Source organism: Ciconia boyciana, chromosome 3 (genome assembly GCF_034638445.1).
Source record: "Ciconia boyciana chromosome 3, ASM3463844v1, whole genome shotgun sequence".
Classification (NCBI taxonomy): domain Eukaryota; kingdom Metazoa; phylum Chordata; class Aves; order Ciconiiformes; family Ciconiidae; genus Ciconia; species Ciconia boyciana.
This window is the reverse complement of record NC_132936.1, coordinates 108,253,518-108,268,574: the sequence shown is the minus strand read 5'-3', so window position 1 is coordinate 108,268,574 and position 15,057 is coordinate 108,253,518. Positions and strand designations below refer to the sequence as shown.

General features: G+C 48.7%; 1 protein-coding gene across 1 annotated transcript in view; it reads right to left on the bottom strand.

Moving 5' to 3' along the window:
- CAPN2 (calpain 2) overlaps nt 1–9,102 on the bottom strand; it is a 29,015-nt gene extending 19,913 nt beyond the window's left edge. The window contains exons 1-2 of the mRNA XM_072857013.1: nt 8,851–9,102; nt 7,810–7,879 (exon numbers count right to left, since the gene is read on the bottom strand). Coding sequence (XP_072713114.1) covers nt 7,810–7,879; nt 8,851–9,087 — 307 coding nt within the window. The 5' untranslated portion in view covers nt 9,088–9,102. The remainder of the gene's footprint in view (nt 1–7,809; nt 7,880–8,850) is intronic.
- Between the last annotated feature and the right edge of the window lie 5,955 nt (nt 9,103–15,057).

Below are 15,057 nucleotides of genomic sequence, written 5' to 3'. Positions count from 1 at the left end.
CCCTCCCATCATTTTATCTCTAAGGCAGATCAAATGTATGTACATAAATATCCACCATGTCCAGGCAAGTGTTGCGTTTCCTCAAGACCAAAGTAATAAAAAAAAAGTAAAAGCAGGCTTTTTATGATCTACCAACACAGTTATCACCCATGCTGGGACTATTTGAAAAAACCACTTAATACTCAATTGAATGCCTACAGGTTAGGAAGCAGCATGGGGAAAAGGCAAAGAGCAGGGCCTGTGGGCACACAGAGGTACTCAGGGGTGCAGTTTCTCCTCAAAAGGCCAGTGTTTTCTCACGCATAGGCTGTTTTCCTTTCCCTCCTCCATGTTTAATAAACGCCTGTTGACTTGCCATCCAGAGGGCTACCCTATGGACGGGCTCCCTTTAAGGTCTCTTGCCAGCCTCCTACCAAACAGGAGCTCCTTTCACCTTATCCATCTCTGGAGGCTCTTGCTCGAGGCCTCTCCGTTTAGTCCCACATCTCGTCTCTGGTGCTAGTCGCCAGAGAGCCAGGAAAGGTCTGAAGGCAGGCACTGTTCCCCAGTCCCGCACACCTCTTCACCCCTCCTGGGATGGAGCCAACGTACACCGAGCGTGCACGCCACAGCCCCAGGGCCCAGGCTGTCTGGATAGTATTTTTCCACACCATCTCCTACCAAGCAGAGGGAGGAGGAGACCACAACTATATAAACATTACCTCTATTTTTTGTAATTACTTTCAGAAACCAGTGTTACTTTAACAGAGTGGTTACCTTTCTGCTCAGCCACGGGCCTTCTGCAGCCCATTAGCAAGGTGATTAGAGATTTAAAGACCCAGCTGATCCCGACTCCCACAGCCCAACACAAAACGCCTTGTTACCATTACCAGATCTGCTGTTGCCCTGCCTTGCGAACACAGGAAAGTCGGTATTACACATCAGATCCCACAAAACGGTCCTGCAGCATGTATAGGATCGCAGGTTCAAGAAACGTGAACCAGCTGCAGCTGCTAGCAAGTCAGAGCCCAGCAAAGCAGCGGTCTCTATACAGCCAGCTCTCTCCTATAGGAAAAGGGTCAAAAGCTCACAGGTGAGAAGCTGGGACTCAAATGGGAGAAAGTCTCAGGGCAAATTAACTCTAAAGCACCTCGAGGGCCACCCTCAAGCCCAAATCCATCACCACTCAGACAGCACTAGGAGAAACACAGGCACCTGCAGCTCCCTCCAGGCTCCTCATCGCTTCTCACAGCTCATCCCCAGCAGCAGCTCTATGAATGACATTTGTCCCACGGCCCTCTTCACAGCTCACGAAAGGTGGAAGATGTGAAATCGCAGAACGATTTCAAAACCTGAGATGCTTTTGCTATTTCATAACGTCGCGGGGAAGAACCAAACATAAAACTTTCCCTTTGGCTCTGCCTCTGGCTGCTTGTGCTGCAATGGCAAAATCATCATGTTAGAGAAGTTTTTCAAAGGGGAAAGTCACCTTGCCATTCTCCTGTGACAGATTATGAAGCAATGAGGATGTTCCCCTCCCTCCTCTGCAACAGCACATCCATCTCGCCCTGCAAAATGGCGACTCTTCTTACAGCCTCCTTTGCAGCGTTGGGACCCTCTTCCCTGGGAGCTCTGCACCCTCTGGTGCCGTGGTGCGTTCAGAGGTACCACCAAGCACGGCAAATGTGCTTGCTGGGAAAGAGACTGGGGTCACAAGAGGCATTTTTAGATGGGCTAATCTACAATTAACAGTATGAGCCCCTGTCCCCCAGCCGCACGAGGGCCTTAGCAGTTACCCTTCACAGCAATTCGCCTTACAGAGGAGGATGTTAAAGCGCTCTGCAAACAAACCCTTTGGTCAAAAGGCAACAACAGGACTTCAACTTCAGTTCAGCTTAGATCTGTGCTCTCCCATACACAGCCTGCCTGCACAAAGTAATTTTTGTGGTTTTTTCTTTGGTTTTTTGTGACCAAAGGAGTCTTCAAACAAAGCTGACAACATGGTAATCACTTGGGAGAGACTGCCTAGAGATCCCTTCTGTACCGAGGATCCCTGTTTTTATTAAGTCTCCAAAACAGCTGGTCTCTGAACAAGAGTTGGGGTTCTTCCAAGTCCAAGGGAGAACTCCCTGCTAGAAAACAGCCCTGGCACTTTGGCAGGGGCTTTGTGGGGTCAGGCTGAATTAATACCATACTACCTCTGAATTAATATCATATTGTATCCACTCCTTCCTCCTTAACTTGTTTTTCTCCCACTGGCACTCATCACACAGCAAGTCAATTCATTAACCCAGACAAAAAAGTCTTTATGTCACCTTACTGACTTAGAGGAGGTCACAGCTTGTGACAGGACTCTTCTGGGTCAAGAGAGCAGTGGGTCGTTATGTATGTGGCAGTAAAAATATTGTATGTCAGAGACATTGTGGGAGAAGGGGATAGATGTAAATATATACATGTGCATTGGACCAGCACACATCGCAGGAGAGCTAAGCGCTCTCCATCGACACCCCAGCAGTGCACATAGGCAGATAAGCCTCCCCTGCAAATATTCCTCTTCTAGAACCCAGGAGCCACGGGGTGTTTAAGACCAACAAAATCCTGAAAGAAAAAGGAAAAGAGCAGGGATCCTCATTCTCCCTGCTGTGCCACTGTGTTCCTGCTCCAGCAGGAACAATCATTCACACCTGGGAAAAGTTATCAAGCCTTAGTGAGACTTTTAACTTCTAACAAACAGCAATCTCAAAGCACCCTGGACACTGGGAACAGGCATGAGACAAGTTACAAATAGACAAATTGATAGGTTAACCGGTCTCATCTCAGCACAGAGGCCAAATAACTGATAACGCACAGAGAGGTGCCCGTCCGAGCAGCAGAACAACGCCGACACACATCCCACGCTCTGCAAGGCTTTTACAGACAGACACGCGCAACTTGGAGGCAAAGTGAGTCTCTGGCATCTCAGAGCTACATTAGCTAGACTAAAGCCAGTACAGGTATGCTCACCTAGACTACTAGGATGCCTTCACATGGTTAGGCAAATCCACGCTATTGTTCAGCCTAAATTAGATAAACCCAGAAAGAGAGCAACTCAGCCTGCTCAGCACTGCTCTGCTAGTCCTAAGGCACAGCTGGGTAAAACCATACAGCTCTTGGCCTCTACAGCAAAGCTGCAGGCAGAGCTGAAGGCATTTTGTGCATGTTCTATCGGGTGGGTGGAAACAGCTCAAGGAATGTCCTACGCCCCTTGTTTGCAGTCAGCTGTGGAGGTGTTTTTCCTCTCAATTGCTCAACCTGCAGCATAAACCAGAGTTCACATTGCACAGCCTTACTCAACCAGGCAAACTCGACCACTCCAAGAGAACCCCAGAGCATCTGACATTGGTGTTACTACCCTCAGAAAAACTGTGCTGATTTAAATTAGTAGCAAGCCTGGCTCAGAGGGCAGCTATCCCACCATTCTTCCAAAGAAATATTAGCATTTCTATTCCATAAACAAGGCAGGGGCTGGGCAGGCAGCGAGCAGCGCAGAAAGAAAAAAATGAACAACTCAAAATGACCGCAGCAGCTCAGGAAGCCTTGGTCAAGAAGCTGTTCAGGCATCTAGATTCAGAGCATACACCCTTTAATGCTAGAATACACCTTTGAGTCAGATTTCCTTTGTAGATAAGAAGCACTGAAGTTCAAGGAGGAGAAACTTCCCCAGAGGACCTCTAAGCCCACAAGCAGAGTTTATAAGGAATTTCCTTTACTTTCTAGCTGTCCCATCAAGGCAGACATGAAGAGAAAGAAACAGCAGACTCTGTTGTAAAATCTCTCCGTTGAACTTTATACTAGTTTCTAAGGAGAATTTGGAGCCAAGACAAACACAGATCTTAACTCAGACAGCTCTGGGCAAGGTCTTCTTGAGGTTAAAAGGCAGGTGCAGAATATACGGGAGACACACCACCCTTTGGTTTCCACATTTAAAAGTGCTCAATAGTCAGGATATCACCTCTCCCCTTCTGAACAGTCATCACTAAAAGTAGACCTGATAATTCAAAGCCTGGATGAGAACAGATCTTGTGATAATACCTGGAGTTTTAGCCTGCACTAAGTAAGCCTGAGCAGGGTGTTTACCAAATAGTCTTAACTATCAGAACTGGTACTTTTGTAAGGCTCTTGACAGTCACTTTCCTTTGATAGAGAAGGAAAGTCCAAGAGGAGGCTAACCGACAGGTTACTTATATGAAAAATTTGAAAGGAGTGTCAGCAAGGCTAGGTTAATCATGGAGAATTTTTGTAAATGCACAATACAATAGGCAGAACAAGGTTATCAGAAAAGGGAATATTATCAGGCTGTGAGTTTATTTATATTAACAAGTACTACTTTTTCCTGTCATGCTTCCTTTTTGCTGCTATCAACGTTTTACTTCTTATTTCTATACATCCATCTCTGCATTTACCTAATCACCAGCTATAAACAAGAACGTTACAAAAAATGTAATTGCAAGGCAAGCATAAATAGCCATAAGGGCTTAAAATTGGCCATTCTGGAGAGCAAAGACAAGCAAAGCATCCCCATGAAGCGCCTGGAGGACCGTAAGCGAAAGGCAGCTCCTCTGGTCACTGCCCAGCCCACGTAAGCGTACGCAGTCAAAGGAAAAATGTACATCCAGCCAATCACAGACACGTCATTATTTTAAAACACTCATAGCTATAGATTAACAACTACTGAATGTATTTGTATTAATACCATGGGACTCCAGGAAGTTTTCTGGTTAGAAACATGAGGCTGTGGCAACCCACTTAGAGGGGAGTGGTTGCCAGCATGGGAAAACCATGCATCTAATTTCCTAAATTTATCCTATTCAATTCATTATTTTTCCACACATTTTTATGTAAGAAGGAGACACCTGTGTCTAAACAGCAGATGAGAGATACTGCGCTGTGTATGCCCCAGTGTTGTGATACCATGGTGACATCCCCTCCAAAGAAGGCGGTTAAGGGTGAATAAGCTTCCTCTCCGCAGTGGCTTTCGTTCCTCTCTGCTGTAATGAGTCACCACATCCCATGTGCTGCTGTTCTTAGCCAAATACCATCACTGATTTCAGCTCCGATACTGCAAAAGTAACTCCAAATTCTCGCCTTTGAAAGTTTCTTCTAAAAAGCAACAAAACCAGAATAAAGGATAATCCAAACCCCAAGGGGCAGAACTTTGGTGTCTGGAGAACCTAATGAACTGCCACCTTTGTTGAGGGGACAACCTTTTCCGTGTTGATGATCAGCTATGCCTTTTATGCATTGCAGTGTCGTATAGTCCAGGCCAAAAACAATGAAACAAATTTATAGGCTGCATCTGGCCCACAGACCAAAGACTCCTGGGCTAAAAGGAACATCTGTACCACTGCTCATTAGCAGTGGTAACATCATGAGCAGTTCGGTTACGCATCCCCTCCCAAGAAGCCTGTTGCAGCAGTGATGGGTGCGTGTGCTTTGGATGCCTCATCTGTCCCTGCGGTACTCTAAGATGTTCTGAATGGCTTAGCAATAGCAATGAAACTCCACGTGGGTACAGGTCTGCTGCTTTGTGATTAAGCCTTTTGGGTGATAAATAGATTACAAAAGCTTCCTACGGAGAAAAGCAACATAATAGAAAGTACAGGTTTCCTAGAGCACCTGACATCTTCCACTGCAATCTTTGTGATATCCTAAAATGTGATGGGACATCACAAAGTAAATGGAAGCTTAAGCAAATGTATCGATGCAAATGCTGGTGTCAGATGAGGCAGTGGCAAAAAAAAAAAAAAGAAAAAAAAAGAAAAAAGGCATTTGTACAGCACATCTGCTAGCCTCACTGTGTGAAAAAGCAGAGATTCAATACAGGCTCTTAGTAACTCAAAGGCTATAGAGAGAACAGATCAATAGCATCTGATTTTTAATCAACCACTAAACTGTCACGCAATACCAAAATCCTACCCAGATTCATAAGAAGATAGTGGGGCGAGTCATAGCAGTACTTAGTCATGGTGAAAACAGTAATATAAACAAGAACACTAACAACCTTCTATTCAAATATTGTTTCAGGAGATAAAATAATACAAGCTGTGAGTCAGTTCATATCCTTTGGTGGTACCATATAACCTCATGAGAACATCTGACTGGTCCAAAGACCATTAAGGCAACAAATGCTTTCATCAGTTTAAAACAAGGTTTGGCATTAGCAACAGCAACTCCACAACTTGAAAACTAAGTTACAAATCTTTCATTACAGTGCTCTTGCTGCCACAACATCTGGATAGAAAAGCTGGAAGCCTGCAGAAGGCAGAAAGCAACTAAGTGCCCCCAGAAATGAGCATCTATGCAAAATGCCAGCTGTTGAAATGGCATTACAATAAACTGTCAAATCACATTGAACTACTCCTTAGCTGTGAAGTTTCACAACTAAAAAAAAAACCCAAAAGAAGAGGACAGATGTCTGGCACGTGCGTTAAGCACTGGGATATGCTTTAGGCCAAAGCAGTCGTGGTCGAAGACATGATATCAGGCAGAGAGAGAACACACAAAGGAAGCTGGTGACATGCCAAGGACTTCAGTGACGACACAATGGAGCCTAATCGATGCCACAGATGATATTGGGGTACGAGGAGAACTAAATTCACAATCGTAAGTCTTTTTTATTGTCAGGGCTTTTTACACAAATTGTATCTAGTTGTTAAAGCACCAACCTGAGTAACTTCTGAAAGAGAACATAAGCACAAAACATGAAGTAAGCTTCCCTATCCGTTATATTTTTGGACATGAAAACACAAATAGCAGTGGGACTAGAAACTAAGAAGCTGCAATGTGGCTAATATTATGCTGATGAAACACAAACAAACAGAACTTCGTTCCTTTGCCAACCCCGCTGCAAAAGCACAACACATGGCACGTATTAGTCCTGTTTCCCTACACCAAGAGCTTTCCCTCAACCACGCTATCAGTCTAATCTAAAACCCTCTCCCTACAGTTATGGAATAAGTAGGAGCCTCACTGCTTTCGCTTCAGCTTATTTCCTCTTGCATCCTTGCAGTTGTCCTCCTCACCAGCCTCCACGCTGCCTTCTGGGAGGAGAGGCACAGAGGCACTCGCCTAAAACCCCTTCTGGTGGGCAAGGCAGGAGAGAGGCTTCAAGACCGGGATGGCTGTGCATACACAGCCAGCTTAAGCCACCCGTTTCCTGCTGTCCCCTGGGGCTTCCCCGCAGCTCCCGGGGCTCCTCTGGAGCGGCTGACCCAGAGGCCTCCATTGCACAAACTTAGTGGCAGCCCTAGCAAAAGCAGAGGGCTCACAGGCTGGCCCATCCCTCCTGAAATACCCCAGTTTTGTTTTTCTCGAGAGCTGGCGAGCAGCTGGGAATCCCTCTGTATAATTTGTTTTCTCCATACTGCACCTTTCCAGGTTTCAGGGGGTCCCTCCTGCTCGGCAGCACTCTCTCCCACTGGGGAAAGAAACACCCCACTACGCACACAATTGTTCTTCCAAGCAGACTGTTAAAGGCAGAAATTAGCCAAGCTGCTCTCAGCCACAAGGATGCGGACACGAAAGGAACTGGTAGCGAACAGAAAAGCCATCGGGGAAACCAGTCTGCATCATCCCTGCTTGGTGCACACAGCAAGGCTGGGCTCAGTAGCCAAACACACGTGGTCCCTACCTGCAGCTGCTCAGGAAAGGCAAGAAAGATCTGATTTGATATGAAGAGAGGTGGTAGGATGCAAAAGGATGTATTTACAGAGCGAGTTACAGCCTACTATAAACTGTGGTGTCCTGGGGCAGCACCTGCACGGAAAACTGAGCTTTCTGCCTACACCTTACCTAAGGCCCCTTGGCAGATGTCTGTGCGAGTGGCTCCACCGGCTATGAACTGGGGGCTGGAACACAGCTCCTGGGAACAAAACAAGCCTTGCATTACATATATCCGCAGGTAAGGGAGGGAACAAGGCCTCACTAGCAGCAAATTTAAACAAGCGATTGACCACAGCAGGCGAACGCCACAGAGATGGAGCAGGTCAGGAATGAGTGCGGGCACCAGACACACTAAGCACGGTGAGAACAGGAGCTGGTGACCAAAGCTCGTGGGCAGCCATCTCACTTCACAGCATGTGCCAGGAGGTCCGCTGCGTTTTTACGCACGTGCACACACCGCTTCACCATCACCTCCCCGCCACTGACTACCTCAGGGTCTTTCAGAAACGCCTAGGCACCCCGGAGTCCATCTGACCCCATGGCTCCTGTGGCCAGACAGGGCTGCTTCCATAGCCAGAGGCGCAGGCTGAGCCAGGGCTCGTAAAGGAAACCTCCGCATCGTGGTCAGCTCATCTCTCTGCTAAGGGAAAGAGTCATCCCAAGTGACAGCCCCGAGCGTTACCCAAAGCAAGCGGTCTGTCCGCAGGGCGAGTTCAAGGCTGGAGGGGCAAACGGCTTCTTTGCTGTCTGTTTTCCAGGCGGAGCGCGTCGCCCCGCCAGCCCCGCCGCCCCGCCAGCCCGGACCGCGGGCGAAGGGGCATCCCCAGCGCCCTGAGCGGCCGCAGCCTCACCGAACGGGCGCACCGGGATTTTGCAGCCGCCTGGGTGCTGCCCGGGGAGGCTGCGGCCGCAGGCCTCGGCCCGGGGCCGTCCGCGCCTCGCTCGGCATCCGCGCCCCGAGCCGCCGGTGCCGGGCGGCGGCCGGAGAAATGCGCCTGCCGCCTGGGCCGAGAGGGAGAAGGGGGAGCGCAAACAGCACGCGCACAGCCCCCCCGAGGTAAATAAAATCCAATTTAAGGGGAGGGGGGGAAGAGAAAAGTCGGGTGAAAAGGCACGGTGCTGCCGCGGAGGGATGCGACCGGGACCGGGACCCCCCCGCCGCCGCCCTACCGTAGGTCTGCGCCAGACGACGCCCTGCGTCTTGTAGGAGCTGGGTCCCAGCTCTCGGTAGCCGAGGGCGGTGGGGCCGGCGGGGAAGGAGGGGTCCTGGAAGAGCCGCCCCTCCTGCAGGCACTCCTGCCGCAGCGCCCCGAAATCCTGGCCCAGGTAGGGGACGGCGTGGCCGTGCCGCCCCGCGCCCGCCGCCGCCGCCCGCTCCTTCGCCACCGCCGCCGCCATCCCCGCCATCGCCCCGCCGCTGCCGCCGCCCCGCCCCGGCCCGGCCCCGCCCGGCCCGGCCTGACACCCCCCGCCCCCCGCGGGTGTCACGAGTGGCGGCAGGGCTCAGCTCCGCGGCACCCCCCGGGTGGCTGGAGTCCCTCCGCACCGGGAGTCCCCCGCAGCCCCTCCGAGCCACGGATGAAGAAACTTTCCCCCCCGGGCTCCATCTCTGTTCCCCGTGGACCCAAAGGGACGCGTGTCTCCCGTCGGCTCCACACCTGTGCCAGCCCTGGCTCCTGTATTGCCGCACGTATTTAGCAATTAAAAAAAATCATCAACATGTCCTGCGTAAAAACCACAAGTATCCATGTCCAAATCTGGAAGCTTAGAAAAAAGTCAAAGGAAGGGAAAAAACTAGTATGGCTCAAAAACTAATATGGTCGCTATGTACCCTGTATTGTCATCCCGTTACGATTTTGAACGCTGCACACAACAGAAATAATTTACGGCTTGGTTTGCTGGCGGTAACCAAAGCATGTGTTGCTGTCACCGCTGGCATGAACCCATCCACAGCCCCCTGTGTAGCCCAAACCCCACACAGTGAGTTCCCCCAAAAAACGCACCTCCGCCGTGCGGTGGGGGAAAAGGAGTGTCTCTGTTTCGGCCGCATGCTGCTGCCAAGGATGGCTGAAATGCTGCTGCTGGCACCCGCGTAGTTCGGCAACCCTCCAAGGGAGAATTCAAACCATTTGTTTCATATTTTAGGTCTGACTCAGGACGTGCTGGGCGCCAGGCAGCGTTCCCCAGGCAGCGGCGCAGAGGCTGATGGCCCTTAGTGCTGCACCCACCGCCTGCGCTGGCTGCTCAGCTGCCTCGGAAGGAGAGGCACCTCCTTTGTGGGTCATATCCGAAGCCCTGGGTGCACTAAACACATGTTTGGAGCCATCCTATCTGACTAGAATGAACATTATTGTTTGAAAAATGTCTAAAACCCATAAAATACCCGGCTGTACCATTTGCTGAGATGTGGTGGGAAGTTTTCCTTGAAAATTATAAATCAGAAGTTTTTCTTCATTGCCAATATATGGTGCCTCGATGTCCTGGGAGACACTGTCCCTTTGCTTGGTGGCTTTGGACTTCAATCACTTACGATTCCTCTGCTTATACTCAGCACAGGTCCTACTTACACAGTTATGTGGGAAATCATTGCTACTGAATAGGAAAACAAGGTAAGCATTGCCTGTTCAATTCGCAGCATAGCAGAGTAGGCCTCCAGAATCTTTTTGAAGTCAGATATGAAGGTGGTATGAGCCACACCAGCCAGCAACACCTGCGTAGATCATGGCCATCCAAGGCAGCAGTCCTGATGGCAGTCCATCAGGTGAGGTTGTCCAAACCTGGCCAGGCACAGACCAGGCACTTCGCTCTACTTTAAAGGTGTTGGTTCTTCCTTGCAGGTCAGAGGGGCTCTCTTAATGAAGAGGAGAATAGTATTTTTAGCTGAATATTGAGGCACGTGGGAAATCAGTCACACATGGAGAACTGGAAGCAGATTGAGAAATGTTATGTGCCGTAAGTGCTCTCTGAACAGAGCCGGTACGTGCTGCGTGCGCCCAATTACCGGCTGTACACCATTAGCCAAGGTCTCCAGCATGGCTGTGCTGAAGCTGTAGCGGACACAGTATGACACCAGAGGATGGTTTTGCTCGACTGTTTCGATTCATTAAGCACTGCTGTATTATCTCGCAGGCAAGAAGGCCACCTACTGAACCAGGAGGCTACGAGACAACAGCACCTCACCACCGCAGAGTTTAACTAACAACGAGCCGTGTTGCACCCTAACCTGACAGATCCAGGAGCTGCAGAGCAGCTCAAAAGGCGTTTGTTTGGCTCCACGCAGTGGTTCAAATCTGTACAGCTGCCACAGGTCAGACTTTTTCAAGAGACAGACTGATTTTTCAAGAGTCACGGTAAAAGGAAACCAGTGCCAGTTTACAGCAGGGGTTTTCACTGGCCACTAGATGCATAAGTTTAAGCTGGGTTGACGTTTGTCATATAATCGCTTTGCTTTTCTTAGTCATCTCCCCTGCGTCCCACAGATGATATTCACAGACCACTCTAGGGTCTGCAGGCAGCGTGCCGCCAGCCTCCGCTTGCACAACGATCAAGAAGATCGAGTGTGTACAAGCATGTTATATGGCCGCGCTGTGCAGTCAGAGTTACCAGAGTTTTCTTAGAGTCTCTGCGGTGGGACGGGGCTTGAGACAGAGCCAAATAGAAAAGGAGATGGACAGGAGGGAGCAAAGCCAGACGGAAATTGAGCCAGCAAGGATTCAAGCAGGCTGTGGGAGAGGTACCTGGGGCAATGCAGAGAAGAGGTGTATTTGCCACCATGGCTTGTTAGACTGGTCCCAAACATATAGGGGCTGTACTGTCCCAGGTGGTTTGATGATAGACGAGGATATGTTGGTGTAATACAGGATTTCATTTATTATATGGGAAGTTGGCCATATTAGCAGCCATCCGAACAGCCTACCCACAAAGTCCTCTGCAGCCAGGTAAGTCGACAAGTCAGCCACTTCCAGCCCAGCAGCAGACATGGATGTGAGTCCACAGGTAGAGGGAAGGAAGTTCTTTTGAGGACTACATGAGCCAGTCCCTTGATCGCCTACATACTCACGCAGTATGTCCATTTTCTTTAAAGAAGGGGGTGATTTCCATTTGACTGAGACCAGTGTAATGCTCCTACGTAAAATAGAAGCCCCAAGAATAGTTACCCACTAGTGTCCCCCTAAAACTAGACAACTTTAGAAAGAAAAAAAAAAATAGACTTTTTCTTAAGCTCTCTGCACACCTGCAGCTCTTCAAAAAAGTTACTAACTCTCACATTTTGCAGGTAAAGTGGTTTCAGCTGTTGCTGCAGCAGCTTATGCTGATTGCTGATAAGTGGCAGCTCATCAGCAACCTGGCACATCCAGCTGCTACTCACAGCCTGGAGTCCCAGGTAGGATGGGCTTCTCCTTCCCTATGCCCACACTCAGCAGTTGTGAGCAGCTCAGTGCTGCTCTGCCTCGCAGCATCTCTCTTGCTCATCTGCCCTCCACTATACACAGATATTGGGGGAACAGTGGGGAGCAACTGGCCAGCTGCCCAGGATGGGGGAAATGGGGCCACGCACCCGCTGGGCTCCTGCTCTCATCCCCAAGAGCTGCCCTGTCCTCACCAGGATGAGGGTGGCTTCCCAGAGGAGGAGGCTTGCAGCAGCAGTGGTGATGTTTCACTAGGAAGGGAATTGCTTTCCCCTCTGGAGCTGGGATCTGGAGAGGGACTGAGCTTTCCTCATCACTGCAAGACTGGCTGCAGCCACAGCCAACACAGTGAGCGGTGGCAGAAGGACCTGGGTCATCCTGCAAAACCTTTCCCAGCTCCTTATGGTGCTGAAACACCTCCCCTGGATCAGCCTGGTTGTGTTGCGGAGCCTCACACCTGGGGTGCAGGCGTTACCGCTGCAGCATGTCATCTTCCTCCTCCTCAGGCACCAACAATTTTCTGGCTTTTATAAAACAAATGAGCAGGATCACTGCTCATTTCAGATGTGTTTCCCTATAGGGAACCCGCTAGGCTGCAGCTTGTAGCAGCAGTCCCCCATCCCAAACACTTAGTGAAATATTCATCCTGTAAAATACTAATCTTATAGACAAAGATTTAGGACCTTTCATAGCTCACACTAGTCTGCCTATTAATAGTCAGTTCATTTTCACAGTAATAGGGTGGGTAGGAGCCCATACATCTAGAACAGGAGAAGGCAAGCTCTCTAAATCAAGCTAATCCCTTTTCACACTGTAGGGTCTACTATACAGCTAAGCAGCTTTAATTCTCATTAGCAAAGTGCTGCAGTACAGGAGAACCATTTCATTTCCCTCTAATGCACTACAGCAAAAATGTATCTAGAACTGTTAGGTAATTGGCAGTTATTTTCTCCTAAAGATTTCCACGGACATGGAACAGTGTTGATTTCATGGAATCTGCAGATTCTTCTTTGAAACCAAGGTGATGCATTTTCATGGTTTATTCTCTTCTTCCCCATTTCTCTCACCCTCTTGCTATCAATAGGAAAGGGGAAGAGGGGAAGGAAAACAGGAAGAGCCAGACAAAAATATGCAAATCCCAGAAGGAACAGAAAGCAGAATAATTTTAATATTTTTTTTTCTGGTTGCTGTTTCCCTAGGCATTAATGCCACTTCAGCAGCAGTTTTTGGGAGTCATGGAGAACCCAAAAACCTTTTCCCCCATAATAGAGCTGTCGCTTGTTGCTGTAGTCAACTATACAATCACCATCTTTTCCTCTTCTTTTTATCCTCTAGATGGTGCTTGTGTATCACTTTCTACACAAAATAAATCATTCTGCTGTTAATCAAGCTTGGAAAGGGATTTGAAGTGCTGTGCTACAGGTCACTAGGAGCAGAGGTTTACGGTGGACACGCTGGGTGATTACCTGGTCCAAGCCTCCGTCAGAGAAAAGGGTTGTCCTCAGCCTCTTCCCAAGTGTGAGATACGGGCCAGAAAAAATCCTATGGCACATTTTACTGGAATTTATGAAGATTAAAATCTGATTGTATTTGCTCTGTATCCCACCTTAACACGCTGGTGATGAACAAGGGTTCACCTCTTCTGTGCACACTCGTGTCCGGTGGCAACTGGAGTTACAGAGCACACAACATATCAAGTGTATGCCCCAAAAAGTACATGGGAAACAAAAGATTCCTGATCAAAATGGCATTTCCCAAAAGCTGGAGCACCATGCTTTTCTATGAACAGCATTGCCAAAGCTTGTAGTTTACAGCAAGGACAGCAAAGGAGGAGCGTGCCTCTGGGCCACAGGAACAGAGGAAATTTCAGCATAAGAGGCCGGTGCGGGGAGGGAAAGAAACTAGTATTCTGCCTCATGAGCAGAGAAAGTGGGTACCTCTGAATGGGTCTATTTGTCAGGAAAAAAAATCCATCCTGGAAAGAAGAAACCCTCCCCTAAACCCTTTATTATTACACTCTCTATTCTGATTAAGCACACAGACACACCTAGAAGTATTGAAATGTAACAGAGGCAAAATTCTGGCCATCCTTCTCCTTCACTCAATTTTAACAGTATTAATTTAATTTTTAGATAACCAGTATAGTAATTCCCTCAGCCCAGCCTTCTCTACCTGTGCCTACCTGGAACCGACCAAGTAATTTCGTTTCCTCTTTTGCATTCATGCTCTTCAAATATTTGCAGACAAGCAACCCGGCTAGCCTCTGTTTGGACTCCTTATCTCAACAGGTTTCAGTCCTTAAAAATTCTCTCTTCCCTTCCCTATACCTCCTGTCTAAACTTCCCGAGGGGTAGTCATCAAACATGCTCTCTGGCAAACAAAGTCACTGCTTACCCAGCTCTCAGCTGGACATGCAGTGGGCTTTCCTGGGGAAACCTGGGCATTAAATAGGAAGACAGCAGAGAGCAGCTGTGCTCCGCGGAAAATTGCTCCTGCTTCAGTTCTTGAACCTACAGACATTTGCAACCACCTTGCCAGAGAGATGTGACCCCTGTGTCAGCATGAAATGGGTAGAAACTTGGAGTTTTTGTAGTACAAGAACAGGAACCACTATTTTTTAAGGTCTAAAAAGCCTTCTGCACCTGAGGCTTGCCTTTTTTTTTTTGCTTGTAAATATTTTATATGCAGGAAGCACCACCAAAAGACTGTAAATAAGATGGCTAACTTCTCACTAGCTGAGATGAGACCCCATTTTTATAGATGGGAAAGGTACAGTGACTTTTGCCCAAGGTCACACTGGAGGTGGGGAGCAGGGGTTACCAGCTTGCCTCCTATTTGGTGATATAATTTTCCACTTTTGGCCTGGGTCATGCTCCTGGATTGGATCCTTGCCCTCTGCAGGTCATATGGCCAAGTGACCATCCCTAGCTCTGTCAAGTTCATGCCTTTTATTGCTTATTAATTAATT